Source organism: Nipponia nippon, unplaced genomic scaffold (assembly GCF_047370975.1).
Source record: "Nipponia nippon isolate SJK-2023a ecotype South Korea unplaced genomic scaffold, ASM4737097v1 scaffold_4, whole genome shotgun sequence".
NCBI lineage: Eukaryota > Metazoa > Chordata > Aves > Pelecaniformes > Threskiornithidae > Nipponia > Nipponia nippon.
Genome location: NW_028262358.1, coordinates 86,548,125 through 86,573,118, shown reverse-complemented (window position 1 = coordinate 86,573,118; position 24,994 = coordinate 86,548,125). Strand labels below are relative to the sequence as shown.

The following is a 24,994-nucleotide window of genomic DNA, read 5'->3' as shown; positions in this document are numbered from 1 at the left end:
ACAGCAAAAGTTCCACCTGCATATTAAAAACAAACAGATTAGAAGTAAATGTTTTATTCTTCCAACTAAATTCCAGTACTACAAGGGCAGTAAAACAATGATACACTGAAAAATTGCAGCAATAAACATTTGTTAAAGACTGATAGAATAAATAAAAACTACAAAAATGAGAAATCATATAAACCCATTCTTAACCCCCAAAAAAGTCATGGAATACAGAAATGCCCTCCTTCACTATTTCACAGGCAGTACTGTGGGCTATTTGCTTAAAATTGTCCTGGGATTACATTCTAACTTAACTGTGATTACAGCTTTGTTGTAGTGCACAGTTATGAAAACCACACTAACTTCAGTCAGAAGTGTCATTCTACATTTTTATTTACACAACCAGTGAAGGGCAACTTCTAGAACACCAGCTTTAATCCTTTACTTTTTCAAACTTATTAACATAAGAAGCCAAATTGTAATGATACAGCAAATGAGGCCACTGGTATTATTACAGGTAGCAAAGGTCCACATCCAGGTGGTACTGACATCAGGGAGCACTCCAAAACCAGTTGCTGCATAAGAGTGGTTGCCACTGACAAAAGCTTGAAATAACCTGTGTTCACAGGGGGAAAAAATATGGCATTGCTGCAAGTCTTTACTGGGACAGCTTGCAACAATAAAACAGGGTGTATAGGGCAGCCCACATATGCAGAAAGTGTGATTCATGAAACGTCTGGAAAGAGAAAAAAAAAAGTCAAGAGTTAAAGATAGAGTTAACAAATGCCAGCTCTATCACAAACCTGTTATGGCAATATGAAAACCTGCTTCAAAAATAAAAAAAACCAGCATGTTATGGGAGATCTAGATGTTTTAAACAAAAGCTGCATTTTATCTCACACCTTCCTTTCAACCTCGGTCTTCCATATTACCAATTTAAAGTACTTTAACTTGGGGCCTAGCTGAAGCTTAACAACAAACAATGGCCGCTTAAATTATTGAACATTCAGTAATTTAATGCTACTATAGGAACCAGAATGGATACTCACAACTGGCAGGCTGTTCTCCATATCGTCGCATGATTTGATCATGCGTGAACTTCACAAATGCGTCGTATTGTTCTGCAAGCATGAAGCATTAGAAGTGTGAGTATACTGAGATTAACTCAAGCTGAAGAATATTCAAGGCTACTTTTTTATACGTACAAATCATATAAATTAAACACACATCCACTAACAGTAGTTTTAAGTGACTTTACACAGTTCATAGCTGCCATTTCCTTTTCATCCCCGAGAACAACAATGCAGCACGTCCCCTTAATTAAAAGACTTTCCCTTACAAAATTCTGTAATGGGAAAGACAGTAATATGCTCAAAGAGAATTATGCTGCACGTACACAAAGACCTCAATACACCTAACACCTGGCTAAGCGTCAGACACTGTATTTTGAAGTAATCGAATGTGCCCATTTCACAGATCCATAAGGGGGGCAGAGTAGTTAAGCAAACACGGCATTAAGGTCAGTGCTAGGGTTGGAAACATAACTTCTCTCTGCTCCTATCACTACCAGATGTAAGAAAATTAATTTAATGAAATGGAAACACAGAAGTACAGGAAAGGGACTTGCTACGGAGTTAGAAATTCTTTTTGGTGACCACCAGAAAATCAAAAGCAAATGACAAACTAAAAGGATGAAATGCTACGTGACTAACACTTGACTAATTCCAGTCACAAAAGTAGCCACAATAGGAGACATATAGTTGACTGTGGACTTCATGAAAACAGCTACTGTGCAATCTGAAATGAAATTTAGATATCAAACGGACTGATTTGGCTTTGAACTAAGCATTGTTATTTTCCAGAAAGATTACTCTTTCTATACACACATACATACAAATACATTCGCAATATTTTATTCAGTTTTAATATTGCACTCATCAGCAGGATATCACCTTTCAGAATTAGGAAATTGAACAAGGAGAGTAATATCTACCAGATGCCGCTCCTCTCCATTCCCCTTCCTCCCTTGTGGAAAAATACATGTGCAGCAATGTGGGGTGTTCTGAGAAAAGGGCAAGGTCAAAGAAGGCAATCTTCAACCAAAAATGCAGTTAGATTTGTAGTGGTTCCTAGTCCCACAGGTTTGCCCCATTAAAGTCCCCATCCTCTTGCAGGGATGAGCTTCACCTTTGAAGTAAACAGGGTATCAGTAATCAGCAAGTAGTGCAGCAGCAGCCCAAAGCACGGACCTGACCCAGCGATCTACGGACATTCATCCCTGACTGAAGGGGCCCAGGGTCACGGCAGCCAGCTCCCCTCTGCCCACAAGCAGGACCTCTGTTTCACTGCAGTTCTGACTGATGGCTTTTCAGCAGCCATGCCAGGATCTTAGCCAAACAACAAAATAACACAAAGAGCAGATTGAAGGATCTGTTGCCCAGAAACCATTTCCAAAAATAACAGCAACCAGAACTTTTCCTAAAAGTATGTATTAAAGGCCAGAAACCAACTTGCAAGCTTTCTTCTTTAAAGCTTTAAGTCAACATACACAGCTGCTTTGTAGCATCATCTTTGTTAAAATTACGGCTTTGGAAATATAAAGGATCCATTTTACTAAAAATCCCCTTTCTTGTGGCATTCAGATTGGGAAAGTTAAGCAATCCAAAGGTAAGAGCAACCTACAGTGAACTGTTTTGAATATTTAAGCGAACGCTTGTAAAGATACTTATACCACTGGCATCCCATATCATTTATGTTCTAAGTATCTATTTTAAGTCAAAAGGTGGCTAAATGCCACAAATACAAATATCACTACTATACTCTACGACTTGACCTTTAGTATAAAAAGCTGTTCTTCACAGATTCTTTCAACCTAAAGTTTCCCTTAGCCCCTTACACTCCTCCTCTGGTTTTAAAACCTGCAAAGGATCTTGCAAACCCAAGTTTATGCTAACACAGCGGCTTCAGGTAACAGAGGCAGGAGGGGAAATCAGGGCATTGCAGTGATCTGAGTTTTCCATTTATCAAACACTCACTCTGCATGAAAGGCAACTCTGCTCACAAAGAACATGGGAGAGGAAAAAAAAGGCACTATCTGGCTACCTACCTAAAAGAAAACCGTGATTCAAAAAGGAATGAGGAAAATATCTGAGATCCAAACATTCAAGTCAAGTCACTTCAAAGAAGCTATTCAATTGAGATTTATTACAGAATTTCCAGTTACATTTCCATTGACTTCACTAGTTTGTAAGACTGAGTATCACCTTACTGCACAAAGTTTAGAAAAAGATACAATCATTCTGTCAGCAGAAAAACATAACTAGCCTTCTATGTAAGGAATTCCTAAATTCTTTTGGCAGACTCTGTTTCTAAATTCCCATATAATGCTGAAAATTTATTATTGGCTTGATACACGGGATGCAGTAACATGATCTTTCTAATAGCTCTTTTGGTGACCACCATCGTAACGAGTAAACCTAACGCATCTCGCTGTAAACCACAACCCTCCAAACAGAAACCATCCCCCTCCCTTCCCAAAAACAAACCCAAAAACGTTCCCTTTGGGTCTGAGAGATGAAGCACATGTTGCCAGAGGGGTTCCTGCTGTAAAGAACTACAAGTTTGTACTCAGAAAGTGTCTGGAACAAATGTAAATATATCTGGTCTTCAAATGGTTATGATGATCACTGCTAACAGAAACGCATTTAAGAGAATGCAAGAAATGACCCGATTCCTAACATACATAAATTAGAAGAAAAAAAAAAAAGCTCTACAGAGTCCTAATTCATCAGTCTGAAGCAGGTTAAAAAGAAAAATGCAGAAATGGAAGATTAGGCCCAAAGCAACAGAAGTATTTAGGGCTCTAGTTACAGTTGTAAACAGAGGTACATTTAAGAAGGACTTAGAACTACAGTCATTTCTTACACAGCAATGGCAGATCAGCAAGCACAGAACATGAACAGAGGCTCAGGTGCAGAGACAACACCGTCACAGGCAAACCACAAGCCTGACACAAGTCTGGTGACTTTCGGCATGGGCATGCCTGCAGAAGCTTTTAATCCCACACTTGAAAAGATTTGCAAACTATAATTCTGATGTGTTTTCAGGTGGGAAGCAGAACAGCCGTGGGTATTCAAAAGCCGGTTTGCTGCCGAAGAGTGCACTCAGATGTTCATTATCATCACACTAAATATTAAATTAGACACTGAATCATACTGCGAAGGCACCTACCTCTGAATGCAACAGAATTTAGGTGCTCACATGCTAGCAAGATGCTTAGTCAACAACTAAAGAAAGGTCTTATTTACAATGCTGACACTAACATGATCCTTATGAAAAAGTAAGGTGACATCAGGTGCCAAAAGTATCAGCCGAATGATGTGAAATACAACAATTCAACACAGAGCATCAGAAATGCAGCTAAACCCCTGACGCTCAGGCAGATACCAAACACCGCTGGCAGCAGAGTAATGGTAAGTACTGGGAAGAGAAAGGGAAATCTTAGGTACTGTCATCTTGCCAAATTCCAGAAAAAGGAAGTCAGTTCCCAAGCGGGGGGGGGGGGGGGGGGGGGAAGTAAAAGTCCTTCACAAAGAGCTCTTAAGCCAGTAGAATAGAAAGTCTTTCTGGCAAAAAAATGAGGAGGAAGTTATCAATTCAAACATGATAGCAAGAGAAAGTTCTATCTGAAATAAAACCACTGTTTCCATTGATTAGTAATATCCAGGAGTCAGTTTCTATTCAAGGCAGCATAGAAGAAAAAATCCTATCAAAGAGACTACACATCATTTTATCTGTGCTGTATGGAATCTCATTCCTTAATCAGATTAGGTCAGAAAAAACAGCGTAACACAAAAATGAGAAAAAGTTTTAAGCTTTCAAACTCATCCTAACACATTATTTTGAACTATAATATACCTGCAAGTTTTGTGGTCAAAATTTCTTCATACTCTTCACGGATTTTCTCTTCACGTTCTTTCAGCAAACGTTCACAGATCATTCCAACTTGTCTGAGAGTAAACAGCGGCTGTTCTTTTTTCAATGGTGATGATGCTGCAGATGAAGTACCTAAGATTAAATATTTGGGCATACCAATTTACACTTACAAGTAATTCAGAACCATTTTTATTATCAACTGTCTTCACGTCTTTTACATTAAAAGAACTTTACGGAACATTTGGAGAAGTCTTCCTCTGCCATTTGAACACTTTAATTACTACTAAAGTAAAACTGGACACTCAAAAGGAAGACATCTACAATGGGCAACACGCACGGGTATCAAAACACCAAGACTGTTACACAAACACTGTGAACACCATTTCCATGGCAGCTGCCATTTACAAATTTAAGCTTCTATTTTATGTAAAAATTACAGCACAGTATATTTTTGCAAAGACAGATGCTTTGCAAAAGCCTATTACAATATCAGTGGCAGGGTATGCAGGATGGTCTCTCAAAAACAATGCAAGCTTTGTGTCCTACTGATTCTTAAAATGAGAAGCTACAACCTTCCAGACCAATGCTAGCATTGCCAAAAAAAGCAACAGTGACTGGTGAGAAGGTGCCATAAACCACCAGATAACTAGGGAAAACTATTTACGCAAACAGAGTCTAAGAACACATAGCAGAATTACACAGAATTTTCTGGTTACCTGGCAAAGCTGGTCCAGTAAGAAGAAATGCATGTGGCTGTGCATCAGTAGAACAACAAGGATCTGTCTGCTGGAAGCTATTTTCTAAGTGTCTCCTCTTCTGCATGCGTTTGTACTCCTGTTTTATGTTGTACAGAATTTGTTCTAAAAGAAAAACAATAAGAAAATTAAGCCCAAAATAATTACGTTTCAGTATTTAACTTTATTTCCACTCAAACACCAAACACCGTAGCTAATTAACAGATGATAAAAGCTAAACTCTTAAAACATGGCCTGCAAAAACCAGCATGTTTTACCTAAGACACATACAATGAAACTAACTAAAAGAAAGGTAACTCCGGCCTGTTTTCACCAGGAGAACACTAGCAAAAATGTTGTTAGTTAAGGTCAGGTATTGGTGCCAGAGTACTGCTAACAAAAATAAACAGCGTAAGCTTAAAATTTAGGAACTATCAACTATATAATATACATGTATAAAAATTAGGCTATAGAACTACTACTGGTATTCATCATCCTCCCTTCATACATTTAATTTGCAATTATCTTTCTTCCCCCAGACAGCGTTTATACAGTTACGTGTAACAAAAGACCCCAGAATAAAACATGTACGTGAAATACCATTCCTCTCTGTATAGTTACTGGCATATAGGCAGCAAAGAGGAGAGGAAAACACAATTTAGAATATGCATAAAGCAACTATTGCTTAAAATCTCAAAGAATTGGAATCCGACAAAATACAAAAACCCTTCCACATTTTTGGCAGCCTCAGATCTAGCCAAACACACACAATGGGCGGATCAATAGTCTCTTTTAAAGGAATATGGCAATATATAGTTCAGAATTTGATTGCACTGAACGAAATACAGCAAGTGCTTTTAATAATCTCATCTCCATGGCAGAATTACAAGGAAAAAAGTAATCCTTGCAATAAAACCATCAATCCTGTGTGCCTTCTCTCTGAAATTCCATGTACCAAAAGGCTCTCAGGTACATCAGTGCCCTAACTGCACGTCCTCTGGCAATGTAAAATATTAAAGAAAACAAAAGAAAACAAAACACCATTTTCTATTTTTTACAGGAGACTGGCACAGAAAGAGACCTCCAAGGACTCCCTCTTCATGACAATTCTTACTTTCAAATGCTCAAACGCATTTAAAAAAATTCCCTACAGTCGTCTTCCACTGAGGCTGCTAGACTTTTGGCAAAGACAGCTTTCCAAAACTCGGATACATAGAAATCAATGTGATCATGCCAGAGCTGCAAAGGATTCCACTCACTCAGTACCTTCCTACTTCTGTTTGGCATTTTGCCAATGCAATACCATGAAAAGGTCTCAACTAATTTTCAGGTTTGTAAACAGTAGGCTGCTGAGGTTCCTTATTTGAACATTTTCTAGTAAGCAACCATGTGAAGCAAGTAACTTCAGCTACCAGCTTATTCGTTAAGTGGCTGAAGCCTATGCTAGGCTAAGCAGGAGCAAACATTTGCCAATTCCTAGTTCAGGGGTTTAATTATTGTGGTGGTTCTTCAATTCCGTAAGTCAGCCTGGGAGCTTCCAACTCGTGAAAAGAGAGGAAACTGTTTCCAGTCAACAGGAATACCAGCATTTTCAGCAAAGGAGCTTCTTGTTTGGATTTTGTCCATTGACGAAGGCCTTGCAGTTTGTTTATACCTTTTCAGTCCCATGCCTACAGTGCTTGTACAATTTTCAGCTTCCTAAAGGGGGATCAATAACTTGGTGTAAAGAAGCCGCAAATGCAGAAGACATAATAAAGAAGCACAGTAGGAAAATGAAGAGAAGGAAACTACGAGAAAGCGAGGAAAAAAAGTACTCAAGGGTGGCTGGAGGATTCATACTTTTTGTAGGACAAGATACATACTGGAGAAGTCCAGCATGGTACAGAAATACATAAATCAGGTTAAACCAAAATGCAGTCAGGCTTCCAAAATTAAATAGAATCCCAAGTAGAATTTGTCACGTGCATACATACTGCATCAGTCAAGGAATGGCCCTGCAATATTTTTACTCAACAGCATTATGGTGCTAAAACAATACTTTTCCTCAGAATCACGTGCTATTCTAGCTAAAGCGATACTGCGTAATTTTGAGTGGGAACCAAATTAGCTCATAAGATAACATCTGTCCTAAAGCATGTCTACACTATGAGAAATGTGACTGCAAACATTCACACTGTATTTACATTAACTGAAGAATGTAACAGATCACATGCATCCTTCACTACAATTACTTCGTCTTGAGCATACTTTCCAAATTCTGTTTGAGCTGCAAAAACATCAGCCAGATTTCTGGTGTAACAACTTTGATACAAATCTTCTCTACAGCTCTCCTTTATATTATCTTTTTGCAGAAACAATCTCAAACCACATTAACCACCAAAATCATTAAGAAAAAAAAAAACTAAACAGGCTCTGGTCAATGGATAAAACTCCAAGAGTTAAAACAACCACCATCAGCCAGGTTTCCTCCAGCCCTAACAACCCCTGCAAATTAAACAGGAAATAATTCAGAGAAAATGTTACACTACCAGCCAGCAGAGAAGGAGCAAAAACAACATAAGGGGGGCGGGGGGACACACACAACACAGGACAGGGAAGGGAAGCGGAGAAATCAGGTACTGACCCTGGGAAAACAGTAACAACTGACACAGGAAATTCAGACCTGGGCACCAAGGATACAGGATTCTATTCCAAATTACACTGAATTGTAAGCACAGAAGTCTCATTGATATTACAGGAATTTCATCTACTTCTAATTTGGCAACACTTTTAACGTGTCATCTTAAAAATCTTGCTCTGAAAATCAAAAATCTCAAGAAATGCCACTGACAGATACATTGGGAGATCCCCGTCCCGACAAAACCATTTTGACAGTCTTTATTACTATAAATTCAGGTAAAGGTATAAAACTAAGCAAAGTGGGATGGAGGAGGGGATTATTTAAACATGACAATACACTGTCTACATTGCAAACAGCCACCAGGACAAAAAAGCCTGAAATCTGAAGTTCTGACTGAACACTTGAGCATGTACATAACCTGGTTTGGTAAATGGTATTCCTCTATTTAGCTTAACTTACCAGATTTAAGGCACTATTGCTCAGCACAGAGAACCGGACTACCAGCTGTACTCAGTACCGTGCTGCTAGCAGGCAAGATGACCGAGAATGACTCATCTCATACTTCCCGATCTCCACCATTTGTAAAATGGAGATTGACAGTCAAGAAACACAAGTTTAACACAGCACCAAACTGTCCAATGACTTCTCACATCAATGATCAGACTAGTAATGCTTCAAATTAAGCAGGCACATTTTTGCAGCAGCAAAGACTGAGTAGACATTTTTATTAACATACAGTGGCATAAAATCTATGCCTTTAAACAAAACTACTTCACTGTGAACTGAAATGCAAGCTTGCAAATACTTATGACTGATTTTAAATGAAAATCTGAATGCCAAATTGAATTGTCTTTTTTTTAAAAAAAACAACAACAATCAGGAGAGTAAGAAAAGTTGTTTAAATGCACCAAGTTACTTCTGGCATTTACAGTTTTGCTCAATAAAGCCACAAAAATATGTCTGATGAACAAACATATTGTGTTCAAAACAGTTTTTATAGCATTTCAGCACTTGAAAGAAGCCATGAAATATTAAGGCGGTGCAAACCAGGCAAGTTTTGAACACCACCTATATTGCAGACATCTAACTGTAAAGCCTGGCCCAGTTAAACAAAGCTTAAAGTTGGCAGATCTCATTCTCCAACCAAATTTTGATTCCAGAAAACCTTCCTGCCTTTTCAAGTTCAGTTTCTTAACTTCCTTTACTTCCAAATAGCTCTGACAATTCTCTCTGCAGTTGACAACGGAATTAAAATGTGTATTTAACTGGTGTCAAACACAGGACAGTTTTTTTGTGTTCCTCCATATGGAGGCCCAAATTGTCTTTTTCAACAATGACACGCATTTTAATTAACAAATTATTTTATATATAAAAATGTAGAATCTGAAAGTGCACTCATTAAAGAAAACCTAATCTAAGTGAGCTTCTCTGAGACTATAAAACTGAAGTGAGAACTTCAATCATATATACTAGAACTCATTAGATATTTTAAATAAAGACTTGCATCCATCTTATAGGTGCTCAAGTTCAAACATTGTACGTCAGGCAGCATTTCTGAGATGACAAAAGGAATATATTTGATATGATCACTGTGGCCTGTCCTCACTTTCTTTTTAATTTCACTTTATCCCCTGTGCTCAGTGTTTCCTACTGGTTAGAGGTACCTCTGAAGGCAGAGCGCTAGCTAACAGGAAACACCAGGCAGAGGTGCTGAAAGGGAAAATTAGGCCTGCTGAATCTAGGGTAGTAGCAAGAAAAAGCCATGCTGCTAACACAGTGAAATGCATTAGTACTTCATAAATGACACTTCAAATTCAAGATGACTATGAATCCTGGCCAGTTAGGCAAGACTGTATTATATGCCCCCTTCTCCTCCTTCAGGTTCAAGGCTAAGATGAAGACTTGCAAACGAAGATTGCTACTGTCCCACCGTGACCACTAAAGGCATAGGAGACTCAGTTAAATACACCTGAACGTAATGAAATGCATAGATACCCTTTTTTTTTTACCTAGGGTTCTGTGTACTAAGAGCATAAAGTTGGGTACACACGTTCATGAAATATTGCTTTAAGATGGAGGACAGCATCCACGCCAGTCTTCTTTCAGAATCTGAGATATGATTCAGGGAACCAAAATTTCAGCTGCTTTCACACTCAATGAAGAGTGGATGAAACATGAAGGGGGCAATTCAGAATTCAAGTTTGACATCTGAAATATGATCTGTCACACTAATGGATTACAAAGCCAAATATTCACTTCCAAGGAGTTATGTCTTCTTCCTACTTCCTTTAATTCATGATAGAAAGGCAAGTATTCTTCTTCAAAGTTCCATCATCTAATTACTTCATCCTGACCTGTAATTACCTAGAAATTATGTACAAGGCAAACAGCAGTTCAACTTGAAAAGGTAACAAGGCAAACAATTATTTTCTCAATTTTAATAACTGCTTATCAACTATGAAGGTGCTGATTGTTTCCCCTGAAGGATTTTTTTCTTGGGGGGTGGGGGGCTTGATTTTTAAACTAGCAATCTTTCATCTCAGTTCCTGGCTTCTCTCATTTAGCTGAAGGAAACTTTGGCAAAACACGTAGGAAGGTGACTCAATAGGCTGAAATCAGAGTAGCAGTTTTCCTGGCCCGAAATGGAACCTAAAGCTCAGGTTTCAGTTTGCAATGTCACCATTCAACATATGCATTCAAACCTGAACCATGCCTGAGATTTCTCCTACATGAATCAATCAAACGCTATCCTGATGCATACATCTTCAGGGATTTCAGCTCCTGCTAAAGCAAAACTGCTTCACTGTCCTAGTTCAGATTTGTAGCATTTCCATTAGGCCATCACCCTTATTCAACATTTAGTCAATGCTACCACAATTCCTGGTTTTGGTCTCCCCGCCAGATGACTGACACACAACGTTAATTTTAAGAAGATAGCTTCCCCGAAGGGCAGCACTGCAGCAGAGCAACGGGTAACAGTATTCTGCACTTTTTGTATCTACTTAACCAGGGAATCCCCAGGCACAGACAGAAATTAAAACAATCCAGATATTCCTCTTACTCTCTTGCTTTGGTCATAGACATCGATCACTCCAGTTACGTTTCTTAATTAGGCATGGTCTGCGAGACTTCCATAACAGATTGTATGCTTTTGGAAATCATGCTCACCTCAGAGGAGCATGCTCTAAGCGCCAGAAAGAACGCTGATAACGGCTACACGCTGACACTTCACAGCCAGCGTCCATAGCTACAGAATGGACAGAAGCAGCTCGCAATGGACTCTGTGGCACAGAGCTGGCCACCTCACGAGATCCCGTTACTCAAGGTCTCAGGCTGACGAAGGTTCTGGTTCTCCCACAACAAGTCGCATGCTCACAATATGTGAGCATTAGCTCATTCTGCAAATGTGTTATTTCAGGAAATCCCAGTTCTCCTGATCAAGAGGTTGGGGAATGAAAAATAAATCAAGCAATGCAAAATGTATTAGACACAGCAATTAGATCTTTCTTTTCACATAAAAAAATGTCACATTGCATCTATCAGACTTGCCACTGAAAGAAAAAACTGCTTCAACATTTTATGACATCTACGACCAAGGGTATTTAACATTTATAGTCACCACAGGCATCTATATAGAAATTTCTCATATAAACTAAATTATCAAGTCCAGATGCAGCCATTATGTGCTTTCTTTTTTTTTTTTTTTTTAAGAGGTGGGAATGTTTTGTTTTTTAAAATCCCAGTGATTTCTGCAATACTGGAGCACGATGAGAAACCTGGCACCTCGCCAAGAAAATTTAGCAATAAATACACATGTGGATAGATGTTAACAAAACAGAAATTAAGCAGAAAGAGATGCAGCACTACTAATATGTCACATTCCAAAGCCACTAGATTGGTTTATTTAAAAGCCAAACCTGTACTTGGCCACTGTCTGACCAAGTTTCAGACAGAAGCAGTTAAGTTTGCTCAAGAAGGCAACTGAAAGGTCACAGGAGGACAGCCTACAGGGAAGACTAACAGTTCTTCCTATTCAAAAAGGTCAAAGTCATTTTCTTGCATTAACTTTAAAAAAAAGTGTTAATTAGATCCTTTCTTTTCCAGATTATTCTGTGAGAGAAAAAGGTATACATTAAAGACAATTTTATCTACCTTCTGTTTGTAAGGAGTCCTTCATGAGAGGGGGACTCTTACAACCAACTCCATTTGTCATCTTTCACTAGAGACATTTGCCATACAACTGCCATTAGAGCAGCAAATACTAATTATGCATATTCATTACTAAATACTGCATAAATTCAACAGTTTCCATATTCCATCAAACATTTGACATTATCTCTGCTCAGATTTCAACCGGTGACCTGAGTTGAAGGACTGTTCTCAATAACCCCACCCACTACAATTTTTGGTTTGCAACATCAGTTAGTTGCTGGGGAAGTGCTGAGGCAGATGAATGTTTCAGATGGAGGAAAAATTGCATGTGCAGATGCAAAAGTTTGTGGATTTTTAAGCGATTTCACAAACTGTCTTTAAATACAACGTTCTTTTTGGTTCTACAAAGTCCTAGCTCTGCAAGTTAACCTCTGATTTTGGGTGAGGAGTATGGAAGAAAGCTACTCATTTCAGTTTGCTTTCTCAGTTACTATGTATCATGAATTAGGAGATTTAAATCCCTAAGGTCAACACTATCTCTCCCTACTCCCCCCCTCCATTTCTTTGGACTGTATTTCCCAGTGTAGCTTCAATTTCAGAAATATCCAGATATGCAGGCCTTCTAACACTGACCTGCCTTTGAATTTAAAAAACAAATGTATTTATCCCTCCCCCCCATAATCTTTCATCAGGCTAAAACTGCAAATAATGGTTCTAAAACACCCAGCAGAGAACAGAGAAAAAATACTGCTGCTGCTCCTTCCTCCTTTCACCCTCTAGAAGTCATTTAACAGCTTCAAAACAGGACAGCACCCTTAGGACTTCAGAGGAAACCGAACATGTACAAGGCACTACGCACAGGCATCCAGACCCAAGTGCAGTTACTCTGGTCATACGGAACAGTCTCCTTTGTAGCTAGAACTTCCATGGAAGTAAAACCCATCTGGAGTATTCAGAAAGCAGCAGAAAACTTCGTAGAGGAGCCACTCTTTCAAAATAGAACCCGTCTTATGCCCAGGCAGATATGTTCTGCACCGCTTATAGTGAACACAGTTTTAAAACATAAATTGCATAGATGCAAACAATGGTATCCAAAAATTAGCAAACACACTCAGAGCATGCTCAAGCCAGTAAGCACAATTCCACAGAAAGTATAGACGGTAAAGCCACAATTACAGTTTGGCTGCCAAATTCATTGAGAAACTGGAAGTGACCTAACAGCTGTTCAAATAACCACAAAATATTAAAACACTCTTGTGAGAGATAAATTTCATCTTGAATAAGCCTACCCTCTCTCAAACAGACATATCGTTTATTTGTCTATGACCACTCTATAAAGACAGCTGTTTTCTCATCTGACTACCACACTGTATTCTTCGTTCTCAGCACCTCCCTCGATCAATCTGTATTGTGCTTCCAGATAATTCATTTTTTAAATGATTAACCATGTGGTAAGAAGTTCTGGTGCTGATATAGTCCCCATTGGGTGAAGTTAAATACTACCAGGACAGAGTATCAGATAGAAGAAAAATGCTTAAGCGTGAACTTAAAATAAAGTATCAGCATCAGGTTTTATATCCAGAGCTCTGATTTCATATGACCATTAATTTTCATTAAACAAAATTCAGACAGACACTTTTCAAGTGCTGGGAACCTAAGCGTTACAGCAACATGCTGAGAAAACCCTAAGTGAAGTCAACTGAATTATGGCTATTGTGACAATTTCCCAAGATAAAAACTGAACAAAACGGTGACTCAGTTGGGAACACTTTTAAAATCAGACTGGAATTCTTTCCACAAACAGAGTAAGATTTATCTGACCCAAACGTAGACATCTACATCAGAAACGGTCATGTAAATTCATTTTACAGTCAGTGTAAAGCAATACATATTTCTACAGCACACTCTGCCTCATCCTAAGTCAGAGCTCTAGAATAAACCACTGTTTCTTCCAACTGACTATCAAGAAAACCACAAATTATTAGGTCAGATGTACATTTACAAAATTAGATGAGATGAATCCCACATAATCTTTCAAGTGGCCCCTTTAAAATGATAAGCTCTATTTTGTTTGCTGATGGCTGAAATGAAATATACACAATGTCATAATACCCCTAAATTCAACTGAAAGTAAAAACTAAGCAAGCTGCTTAACAGTCATATTTGCACTAGCCCTGTATAAAGATTTTTTTTCCTTGTAACAGAAACCACAGAGGGAGCTTTTAAGCAAAACCCATGTAAACGTGCACAATTTATAAATGTTGTGCTCAAGAGCATTCAAGTGCTGTAAGAGACATTTTGATTTACTGTCCTTCACTTTTCATTATATTATACAAATGGCTTACAGAATTGTCAGTACAGAATCACCTTTTCACATGGATTACCACCGGCACTTCTGATTTTCTCAAGAGATGATGAGGCCTGTATTTGCTCAAGTTCAGTAACATTTTAGTTTTTAAGAGCTTCAGAATCATTAAGATAGTTTAGTTATTACCTCAAATACTGCTGTAGGTTATCTCTGCTGAAAATTTTATTGATTTGTCTCCTTTCACCAATACACATTTACTGGCCAGACAATATTTATATTAAATATTCATAACCTAAGCTCTCCAAATCCCAAAGAAACAAGCCAAAAGAAATCCTTGCAATGAGGCAACACTTATCTTCTAAAAAGAATCAGATGAATTCTGATTTTAAACGTCTATCTCAAAGTACATGTAATGCCTCACTGTACCAGGGAGTGCCATCCGTCACAACTCTCATCCCAGACCGCTGACTCATTCAAGATCTTTTCCTAGAGGTGCAAAAAAAAAAAATCAAGGCACTGATGCCAAGTGTAAGTACTTTGTATGCCATCTATATGTTTCCTCCATAGCATTTTTTTTTTATTTGATTAAAACCTGGGAAAAAAATATATTCTACCGTACAGTTTTCAGAACTAAGAATATTGAAACGAGGCACTGTCCTATGTGGAGGAGATGGCAATTTGAAAACAGATGCAAACTTACTGCTGGGTAATACTAGCAGTAATCCGGGGCCAACTTTTGTATACAAGGGAGTACCCAACACAACAGCAGAAGGAATTCAGCTGCAACAACTGCAGCGGGCTTTTCTCCTGCACACAAAGGACACGGATCCATACCTCAGCGCTACAGCCACTCACGGCTGCGAGCTTAACCCTTCTGAAGTGCGTTACTGGAAGCTACCCACTAGACTAACCGTAGCAAGGGCCAATCAATCCTGCCTGTCCAGCCAAGATTCATTCCTGTCTTCTCTCCCTGCTCGCTGGTAAAACGAACTCGGTTGATTTTTAATTGACGACAATTACACGCGCAGACCCGGAGCTCTGCGGGCCACCGGTTGACTCATCTCTCACGCGTTAAGAATGTAAAAAGATTTCCTTCTCGCCCAGCGTCTCCAAGAGGAGAAGGCTGCCCGATTCCATTTTATCTGCCCTAAAGGCAACTCTCACCCTTGCACACAATCGCCTTCATCGCTCGGTTTTCCTATGAAACTTTAAGGATGCCACAGAATGGCTCACCCGGGACGGTGGCAGGCATGAAGGGCCTGGAAGCGGAATTACCTCTTTGTTTTATCTGCTTTTGCCTTTTCCCACTGGCGTTTTGCGGGTGATTGATGACAGGCCGCGCTCCCCGCCCTCCCGCCCCCCGTCGTCCCCCCCCCGATGGCTGAGCAACGGGAGGAGCCGCCGCCGCCGCCCCCTCGGCTCGGGCAACGCTCGACCCACCGATAATGGCTGCCGGGGGGCGAGGGGGGCCCCGCCGAGAGGGGCTGGGAGCCAGCCCCCCCCCGCCCCCGCAGGCACCAGGGGCACCCCCCGCCGCCCCCAGCCTTTCCGCAGCTTGACTCGCCCCTGCGGCTCCCGCATCCAGGCACCCGCGGAAGAAGGAAAGTGGGGGGGAGGAAAAAAAATCCCCCGTGCCCGTCCCCCACGCGAGGAGAGCCGGCCTCCCCCTCTCCTCGGCACCGGATCAAGCCTCCCCCACCAACGCCCCCCCCCCCCCCTTCCCCCGCTCGGGTCCCTTTCTCCAGTCCCTTTCCTATGGCCACCCGCCCGCATCGGCTCAACCCGCCCCCCCCCCCTTCCTCCCCGTCCCTCCTCCCCCTCTCCTGCTGCAAACGGCCATTTCTATTGTGTCTCCGCCGCGGCGGTGCCAAGCCGAGCAGGGATCGCCCCGGCCCCCGCCGCTGCCAGCCACACAGCCCGACAGAAAATGGCTGGAGGGGGACGCCAGACCCACCCAACCCTCCCCTCCTCCTCCTCCCCGGTCGCCCTCCCGGCCCGCTGCCCTCCCCGCCGAGGTCCCCCCCGCCGCCGCCGCCCCGCACCCCCCACCCCCGGCCGCCGCCCCGGGGGGCTGCCGGGCACGGCGGGGCCGCCTCCCTCACCTGTGGTGAGCCGGGACGACACCTCTCCGAAGGGCGAGGGCTCCATGCGCAGGTATTTCTGCGGGGAGGCGGCGGCGAAGGAGGAGGAGGAGGCGGCGGCCGAGGCCGGGGCTGACAATGGCGCACATCGCCTCCGCTTCGGGGACGCCGGGCTCAGCAGCGGGTCGAAATCCAGAGTCCTTTTCAAAGTGGCGCCGCAAGCCATGGCGCGGAGCGGCGGCGGGGCGGAGGGAGCGGGCTCGGAGCGAGGGGCAGGGGAGGCGGCGGCGGCGGCGGCGGTGGGAGCAGCAGCCGGCCCTGCCGAGAGGCGCCTTCCCCGCTGTCTGGGGCGGGCTGGTGGGGAGGGAAGGGAGGGCGGCAGGGAAAGGAGGGGGCAGCTGCGTCAGGGCCTCCGCCGCCTCCCTGTCGGCCTCTCTCTGGGGAGCGGCCCCGGCCCCCCCAGCGGCTCCGGCTCGGCCGGCTGGATCCCCCGCTCTCGCCGCCCGCCCTGCCCTGGCCGGGCCAATTCCGCCCGCGGCCGGTGGCGGGGCGGGAGCTGGGCCGAGGGGCGTGGGGCCGGGCCCGGCTACCCGGTCGGGGGCCGCCGATGACGAGCGATGGCGGCGGGGCCCGGGCGGCGGCGGCGGCGGCGCTTCCCTCTGTGACTCCCACACCAGCAATATGGCGTCAATAACAACGCCGCGGATTCAAAAACCAGCCCCCCGCACTGCGCCTGCGTTCCTGGGGCGGTGGCGGCCGCAGAGGCTCAGGGGACTCGTGGTTTCCCTGCCCCGGCCCCGCGGCTCGGCGGCCGGGCGCCCACAGGGGCGGCGGGACTACAAATCCCGCCGTGCCCCGCGCCGGCCGCCCCGGCTTCCGGGTTCTGGTTTAAATCCCCCCTCAGAGGCTGCGGTGTGGGGTGCGGGTTGAGGCTGTGGGGACGGGGCGGCGGGGTCGTTGCCCTCGGGGAGCGGGGCTCGGCCTCGGGGGCGGCTCCCGGATCGCCCCCAGCGCCCCGGGCAGCGGCGCGGCCCTGGGGAAGGGGCTGGGGGGCTCCTGTCGGGTCCCGGAGACACAAAGGGCCCGGGGAGCCTCCTGTTAGCGCAGGCCCCGAGCGGGTCCGCCAGCGGCTGTGTGTCCGCAGGCCGCTTGTCTGCGCGTGAAATAAAGGCAAGGCGCCTTCCGCGGCCTCCATGATGAGGGCAGAGCAGGGAGCGTGCGGGAGTCTGAGGTCCGAAGCAGGTGGAGGTGACAGCTGAGGACACGCCAGGAAAGGCCCCGCCGTGCCCAGAGTGGTATCTCGGCGTAGCCAGCTGCTTTCCTTGCGGTTGCGTAAAGGCTTTCCTTCCTTAAGGAGGGTGGTGAGAGGGGAGGTTCAAAGAACTACAGCTGCTTGTGGGAAGAGCAGGGCTCTTTCCTGTTCAGCTTCCTAATGGAAAGAAACTGTGTCGCGGTTCACCCTGGTGGAAAAGCTAAGAGGGGGCGATAGGCCCCAAAATGTATGCAACCTTCAGGTTTTCTGTATCTAATGCTGTTCGTTTAACTATGAACACAAAGATGGGTTGTCTTTGGAAGATAAAATGGGGAATATGCCCTAATAAAATGTTAACGCTTTGGTGTTTTTTTAATTGTCCTATGAAACATAAGCTAGCCTTTCTCTAATGGCATTTAAAAAAAACAAAACAAACCTTACTATCGTTTTGAAGCGTGTTTTTGCTTTACATGCTCCATGTGTGGTATATACTGTTAATTAAGCCATAACAGCACTCAGTCAGTCTAAACACAAATCTGATGTCTGTGCTGGCAACGTGGTTGTGCAGTTCTTGGAGTAACTGACGTTGCAAGTGATGGGGTTGACCTGGCAGAGCTTTTCTGCCAAACAAAAATAGAAATCGTAATGAATAATTTGCTTTCTGTAACAGATAGTTCATGATGATGTTGGAACAATTAGGTGAAATTCTCCTTAGGTTTACCTGACTTGCCTTGGCCTAAAACTAATTACAGAAAATAGCAAAATTATTCCTCTGCTGTTACCTTTTCCTCTGTGGAGGAAGTACTTAGAGTATTTCCGTGGTAAGGAGGATGCCGACAAGCCTTTCTGAGACTGAGACAAATTCTGATTCTCCATAACAACGGGCAGGAAATGTACTGATGTTATGACAGTGTTATAATTGTCCTACTATTACTGTACTGGTATAACTCCTTCTGTGGGACACTCTTTGGAATAATGATGGCTGGTTTTCCATTCATTTAATTCTCATTTCCATTACATTTCCCTAAGCAGATAAGTTTCCCTGTGTTCGTGCGACAGTCTAAAGTATTCTTACCAAGCGCTTCACCCAGGAAGACTGAGGCAAAGTTGTTCTTGCAAGCTTTGAATTAAGGAAACCTTGCATGTTTTTCAGCATGTGTGTGATGCACTTGTTTAGTTTGGAATGCCTGTGCCCATACAGGACTGAGACAGCCACTTCTGCCTTCATCTGTGTGCTGGAAAGTGCCCATGTTTGGGTGCAATATTGAATAAAAATTATAGAATAATCAGCACTTTCCCACTGAACTTAATATTTGTCCCACTGAACTTAATATTTTATATATATATATATATATATATTCTGCATTCATCAGCAGAAGAAATTTGGTTACATTAACTCATGTGACACCAGATCCTAAGGACCATTCAGGCACAATTTAAGTCAATTAAAACAGTCTGAGGAATCAGGCAAATCTTCATCAAGATAAGCTACCAGAAAGCAAGCTTTTGCCAGCGCAGGTGACACTATAGTTGTAAGCAATTGATTAGAACCATGATTGTCCTAATCAACAGAGTTACTCAGGCTTTATCTGACCTTTAATTTGTTGAGCTAAACTGAAGTAGGTCTGATTTAAGTCAAAATAAGAATTCACGCAGCCCTTTGCAGAAAATTAAACCCAGCTAAACCAATGCAACTTTGCATGTAGACAAGCCCTAAGGCAGCAAAAAGTCCAACAGCAGTGACAAAGTGCTTGATAGTTGTCAGGGAACATGTGTTTTTACTTTCATTGTGGCAGGAAACACCATAGGGTCAAGGCTGCAAACCACTGTTTATATTGTTCTTTCTTCTACTTACTTATTATATAACCAATTTGCAGTGTCCCATTATGTGCTACATGGGGTGTCTTTAAAATTATATATTATAAGCATGTTTTTTAAATAAACAGTACCCACAAGTTTTATTATTACTGGGAATGGGAGAGCTTATTTATAACTGGTGTTGTGCTAGATTTTATTGGATCTGCACTTCAAGCATGACACCTGTTAGAAAGACAAGTCCAGACACAGGACAGCGTCTTGACCTTTGCACAGCTCTGAATGGGGTGGGAAAGTAACCCTTTCAGTGTATTGCTTTGGGACTGTGATGGAAATGTCGTAGTTGACCAAATGTTAGTCTTTATGCATTCACTTTTCTTCCCCTTCCTCTGCTGTTGCTCCATTCCCCCATTGTTTTTCATTTTCTTTTTTTGCTGTCTTCCTCTCATTCTCTTTATATACCATATTGACTCTGCTTCCTTTTCCTTTTCCTTGAGACATCCTAGTCATTTGATGCAGGGTCCACATCACAGTCCTTATCCTTTTCCTTTATGCCATCTAAGCGTATTCCTGCCACTTTACACAGTGGCTCATTTCTCATTAACTGGTCATGCTCGCAAACACGGTGACCACCGGTTAGCTGAGCTGTTTTCTAGGGCTTGTTCCATCTCACCCCGAGTGAGCAAAAGTCACCTGAGGCAGTGTCGTTCCATTTGAGTTTGGCCACGCATACCGTGAAGAACCATGAAGGTTTCTTACTGACGTATCAGGCACACGCTGTGATTGCAGATTTTGTAGGCAAAATACAGTGAAGGTTATCTGTCAGGACTTCAGTGAAGTGTTTGTGTGGTGCCGAGTGAAAAAGGATTAGTTAAGATGAAAAAATGGGGATTAGTGCAGGAATTGTAAGGTGGGAAAAACAGCCAAAAGGAAAGTGGAATAAATTCCTCAATCTGCTTTGCTATACAGTCACACAGATAGTGCTGGCAAAAGGGAAAGGATACAGGGGAACAGGAATGAAAGCCAGAGGTCAGTGAAGGTCAGCTCTGCTTCTTTAGGTGCTGACTTATGCTGGTAAACTGCACCAAAAATGATGATCTGAACCTGCACCATGCAGTGACCTTCAATAGGACAAATGTGTTTCTTAGGCCTAAGGTACTAAGGTACTTCCAGCAGAAGTACAGAAGTATATTTGCCAATATAAGAGACATTTTAAACACCTGTGTCCTCTGAAATAGTGTATATACTTCCACTCGTACATATTCAGGAAAGATTAATTAAAAACAGAACTTGTCCAGGAAAAGGTGACAGAGCTGATTAGGAAAATAGAAATGGAAAATTTACTTATTGCAAGAAGTTAAAGGATTGTTAGTTAAAGGTTGTTGGCCCAACCAAATAACTGTTGAAGTCTATGCTTTTTCTCTAAAAGCACAAGAAAGAGATATGTTCAGGAGATTTTTAAGATCTATTTTAGTGATGTGGACTGTGTGGATTCAGGAACTGTCAGTTACCTTACCCAAACTGGAAAGAAGAAGATTTATAACTGGCAGAGGAATGAGTTTCCAGAGCACTCTTTCATTAGCAGTAGTATGGGTGAAAATAAAATCAACCCCAAATCTTTAGATGAGGCTTAGGTGGTCTTCAGATAAGGCTTAATATTTTAAGAAAATGGTATGGTTGCTTTCAGTGGCACGAGACTATCATGAATGACCGAGGAAGTCCTTGCAGTCATTCTGCAATATAAGGTGGCAACAACGAAGTCACAGTGGAACTGAACTTTTTACTTGCAAGGAGGTGAAGCAGTAATAACCCATTTGAGTCAGTTCACCTATATTCAGAATAATACATCAAGGCTATAAAAGGAAAATTACTAAACTCACTGGTGTATACGCATGAATTGTGCTAACAGACCTGGATATAGAATAATTAGGAAGCAGTGAGTAAAATTTTGCAGCTCTGACTACAGCAATTACCTTGACAATTTCAGGAAAGCGTCAGCACTAGCGAAGTGTGGATCAGTGCACTTTTCCATCCGTTGTCAATCACAACCTTCTCTTGGTTTACCAAAAAAAGTAATGGGGTATAGGGAGAGCAGTGTTGTGAGGTACTGGAAATGTTACTGCAACCCAAAGAAAGAATGCCTTACAGCCCCATGTCCTGCACACCCTTACCCTCCACTGTCAAACATTTTAATACACAAATATTTACATTATGCCTATCTGTTATCTTCCTTCCTTTTTCTATTGTAAAGAATTCACATTTTTAAACTTCACATATAACGTTCCCTGCCTGAATTTTGGTGAAACACTGCACCAAACTAAACTCTTCTTTGCTCTTGATCTTAAAAAACTGCCACAGTGCTTTAACAGAAAGGAAAACTATGCTTCTTATACAAAGATTTTTTTTTCCAAAATGTTCTCTTATATCTTTGTAGGACAATTAATTTTTCATAAGCAATTCTCAGGGTAAAGGAGCAGCATGGTATTACATATTAACTGGAGAGTTGAATCGAGTCAACTAAAAATACATTGAACTGGAATGGCGAAAAAAATTATAGGCCAAATATTAATCATGTGAGTAACACTGAACATGTGAATTAAGAGCCACTGAAGTCAAACACGCTTAGAGTCGTGAACGTCTCTCCACTGTTGCGGTGGACTGGAGCCCAGATCCTCCACGAGCTTGCACACCTGTGTCAGGCTGAGATGTGGGCTTTCAGGCTTTCTTCTGTGCCAGTATGTTAGTGAGCAAACCAGCGTAGGACACAGTGACAGCTGAGACATATTAACTATTTCCTACTCATTTCCTCAGGTCTAGGAGGAGGTTTGAGACACCATCCATTCTGTTCACTCGCAAGACCTAGCCCTGTAGTTTGGTGTGCACACTGAAGAAATGGGCACGTACTTTTCATTGCAGACCTGTTGCTTCTTTGGAAATTTTGCGTGGAAATTCAGTGGAAGCCAGCTGAAAATTTTGCCTTTATTAAACTCAGTTTTCTACAAAGAACAACAAAGAACTGAGGACTTGAATTAAAACTCTTATTTTCCCAGATCATTTACTAATGGTTCAACTTCTCTGTCACTATCTTACCTGTCTTTTCCATCCTTCTATTTTTTTCAGATAGTATCTGGCTACATTTTGTTCTCGAAAACCTCCTCCCTCCCTCTGCAGCTGACCTCTGGCATGTTCCCTGGTTTCACGGGTGGTATGTATGTGTGCTGTACCATCTATACACACCTACTGCTTAACCTGCTGCTCCACCTCTGATCAATCCACCCCTCCACTTCCCCGTCTCTGCCCCCCTCTTGCCAATCCCATGCAGTACCTCTCACTTAGCGTACCTTTTCTGTGCATAAAACACGAGACGACGACCATCTTCCGCTGGCAAATTCCTTCCTTGTCCTTTCTCCACCACCATGGGTAATTCTGTCAGCCTCTGAGCTCATTTGCTCCCTTTTCTCCCCCATATGAATGCTGGTTTTAGGCTGTACTTGTTCTCCTGTTAAATATTTCCAGTGACCCGGTTCCCCACCTCAGACCTTCTTTCCAAAATTCTTCCCAGACTTAGGTTGCCTCTAGCCTGAAGATGCTCATATAAATTACCAGCTTTCTAGAAGTTTCTCCTGAGGAATCTTTAGCTTCTCCTTTCCACTCAATTCAGGGTCTCTCTGTTCTGCATTCAAGCAGATAAAGTTTTCACTACCCTCCTCCCCCTTTTTCCTCACCGAGCGGCAGCATCTCGCCACCGTTGTGCCCCTTCTTGGGCCTTCATGGGTTGTTCATCCCTTCAGTTTCAGGCCACACCTTCAGGGCCCGGCATTGTTCTACTGCTGCCTTAATTTGGGATTTCTGTCTTTGCTCCCACACGTTCTGGTCCAGCCCAGCTTTCCTCTAATCCCTTCCTTCCTTCTCTCCTCCCGCTTTCCTCCGAGGGCTTTCATTCACGCTGCCCTTTTTGTTTAAGCCTAGAACGACTGCGCCCATCTTGTGAACCAAATCCACTCTGTCTTCATTCAGATCTCCCCATAAAACGTACTTCTGCCATAAAGCCTATCCAGCTTGGATTCCTCTGCTGAAATATATCCCATTCCTCTATAATAAAAACAAATCCTGTTTCATAACAAAACAAAAAGAACTGAGCGAGAGACTGACTATGCAATTAATTTTTGCCAATTGCTTTCTGCCAAGAGCAACATGCTTGTTCTTATCCCACTCCTTAGGACTGTCCTCTCCATGTGCCTCCTGTTTGTCCTTTTGGTTTGTTATCGGCTTCCAAGCCCTTCCTGAGGGCTCCTGGCCTGATCCTGTGCTCACGTTGGTGGGAAGCGAGAAGTAACTCCGCTGCAGCGAACAGAGCTTTGCCAAGGTGAAGTTTCTGTGGAAGGCGAAGCAGCCCTTTGTTTTAATATTAGCTAATAAAGCCTGTGCACAGCTCCAGCACAGCAGTCTGGTTTTAATTAATAAGAATTAGCATATACATCTACATACGCTCTTTTTTTCCCTTTGTGGGCTCAGCTACTTTGAAGAAAACCTCTTTGTACGTCTTCCTGGTTATTCCATATCTTGACATAAAAAAAACCCAAACGAATAAAAAACCAAAACCCAAAGTAACATCAGACTCCCACGCAAACAAAAGGCTTAGCTGCTGCCGGTGGCGGGGAGCGCCGGGAGCAGCCCTTCCCGCCTGCCGAGAGGAGCCGGCTTCCAGCCCGCGCTCCCCGCTGCTGGGGAGCCGTCCAATTCCCAGCCCGCCGTCCCTTCCTCTGCCTTTGCACAATCCCACTGCAGTGACTTCCCAGTCCTAATTGGAGCCTCTGGGCATTATTGTGTTATTATTATTTAATAAACAACCACATAAAACACTGGTTGACATTTAAATAAGAGTAAAGAGAGGAAAGCTCTGACTCCTAGACTGTTTGGTTTTCCTGTTGCCTTGAGTGGAAGCAGGAGCAGGTTTTCTATACAATACCAACGCTTGCACAACACATGCTTACCTTTAATGTTTTAGAAAAGGCACTGCTAATGTGGGCCCAGTGCGGATGAGAGGGCGAGACCTACTGCAGCTCTCAGTCCCTGTTGCAACATAAACTGTAAATACAGAGACATAACCTG

At 42.8% G+C, this 24,994-nt stretch overlaps 2 protein-coding genes and 1 long non-coding RNA gene across 10 annotated transcripts in view; 2 read left to right on the top strand and 1 right to left on the bottom strand.

Moving 5' to 3' along the window:
• ORC3 (origin recognition complex subunit 3) overlaps nt 1–15,134 on the top strand; it is a 59,967-nt gene extending 44,833 nt beyond the window's left edge. For 2 of the 4 annotated variants that reach the window (XM_087775804.1, XM_087775799.1), the window contains 2 exons: nt 4,092–4,457; nt 6,715–15,134. The gene's annotated coding sequence lies outside the window, so the exon portion shown is untranslated. Of the gene's footprint in view, nt 1–4,091; nt 4,570–6,714 lie in introns of those variants that run through there. The other 2 variants (XM_087775800.1, XM_087775801.1) reach the window with 2 other exon arrangements.
• On the bottom strand, nt 361–17,487 carry AKIRIN2 (akirin 2). Of its 5 annotated transcripts, none has more exons than XM_087775816.1 (5): nt 16,837–17,484; nt 5,637–5,780; nt 4,903–5,037; nt 1,035–1,106; nt 361–721 (listed from the first exon to the last, which is right to left on the bottom strand). In XM_087775816.1, the coding sequence occupies exons 1-5, from the start codon at nt 17,039–17,041 to the stop codon at nt 711–713; spliced, it is 567 nt and encodes a 188-aa protein (XP_087631942.1). In that variant the 5' UTR covers nt 17,042–17,484; the 3' UTR covers nt 361–710. The 5 variants fall into 5 exon arrangements, 3 of the variants coding, with proteins under 3 accessions (XP_087631942.1, XP_087631941.1, XP_087631940.1); XM_087775815.1 differs by having other exon boundaries at nt 4,903–5,052; nt 16,837–17,482; XR_015708439.1 differs by lacking the exon at nt 361–721 and adding an exon at nt 1,979–2,172 and having other exon boundaries at nt 16,837–17,487.
• Nucleotides 17,488–17,695: 208 nt separating this feature from the next.
• On the top strand, nt 17,696–24,404 carry LOC148053418 (uncharacterized). Its single transcript, XR_015708440.1, has 3 exons — nt 17,696–18,314; nt 23,003–23,087; nt 24,103–24,404. It is a non-coding gene; the product is annotated as an uncharacterized LOC148053418 (long non-coding RNA).
• Nucleotides 24,405–24,994: the final 590 nt, after the last annotated feature.

Coding starts and splice junctions, on each gene's coding strand:
- AKIRIN2 (XM_087775814.1), bottom strand. CDS start 17,041: ATGGCTTGCGGCGCCACTTTGAAAAGGACTCTGGATTTCGACCCGCTG. Junction 5,053..5,636: donor TACTGGACCAGCTTTGCCAG/GTAACCAGAAAA, acceptor ATTTAATCTTAG/GTACTTCATCTGCAGCATCA. Junction 2,373..4,902: donor TTTGACCACAAAACTTGCAG/GTATATTATAGT, acceptor TGTTTGGCTAAG/ATCCTGGCATGGCTGCTGAA.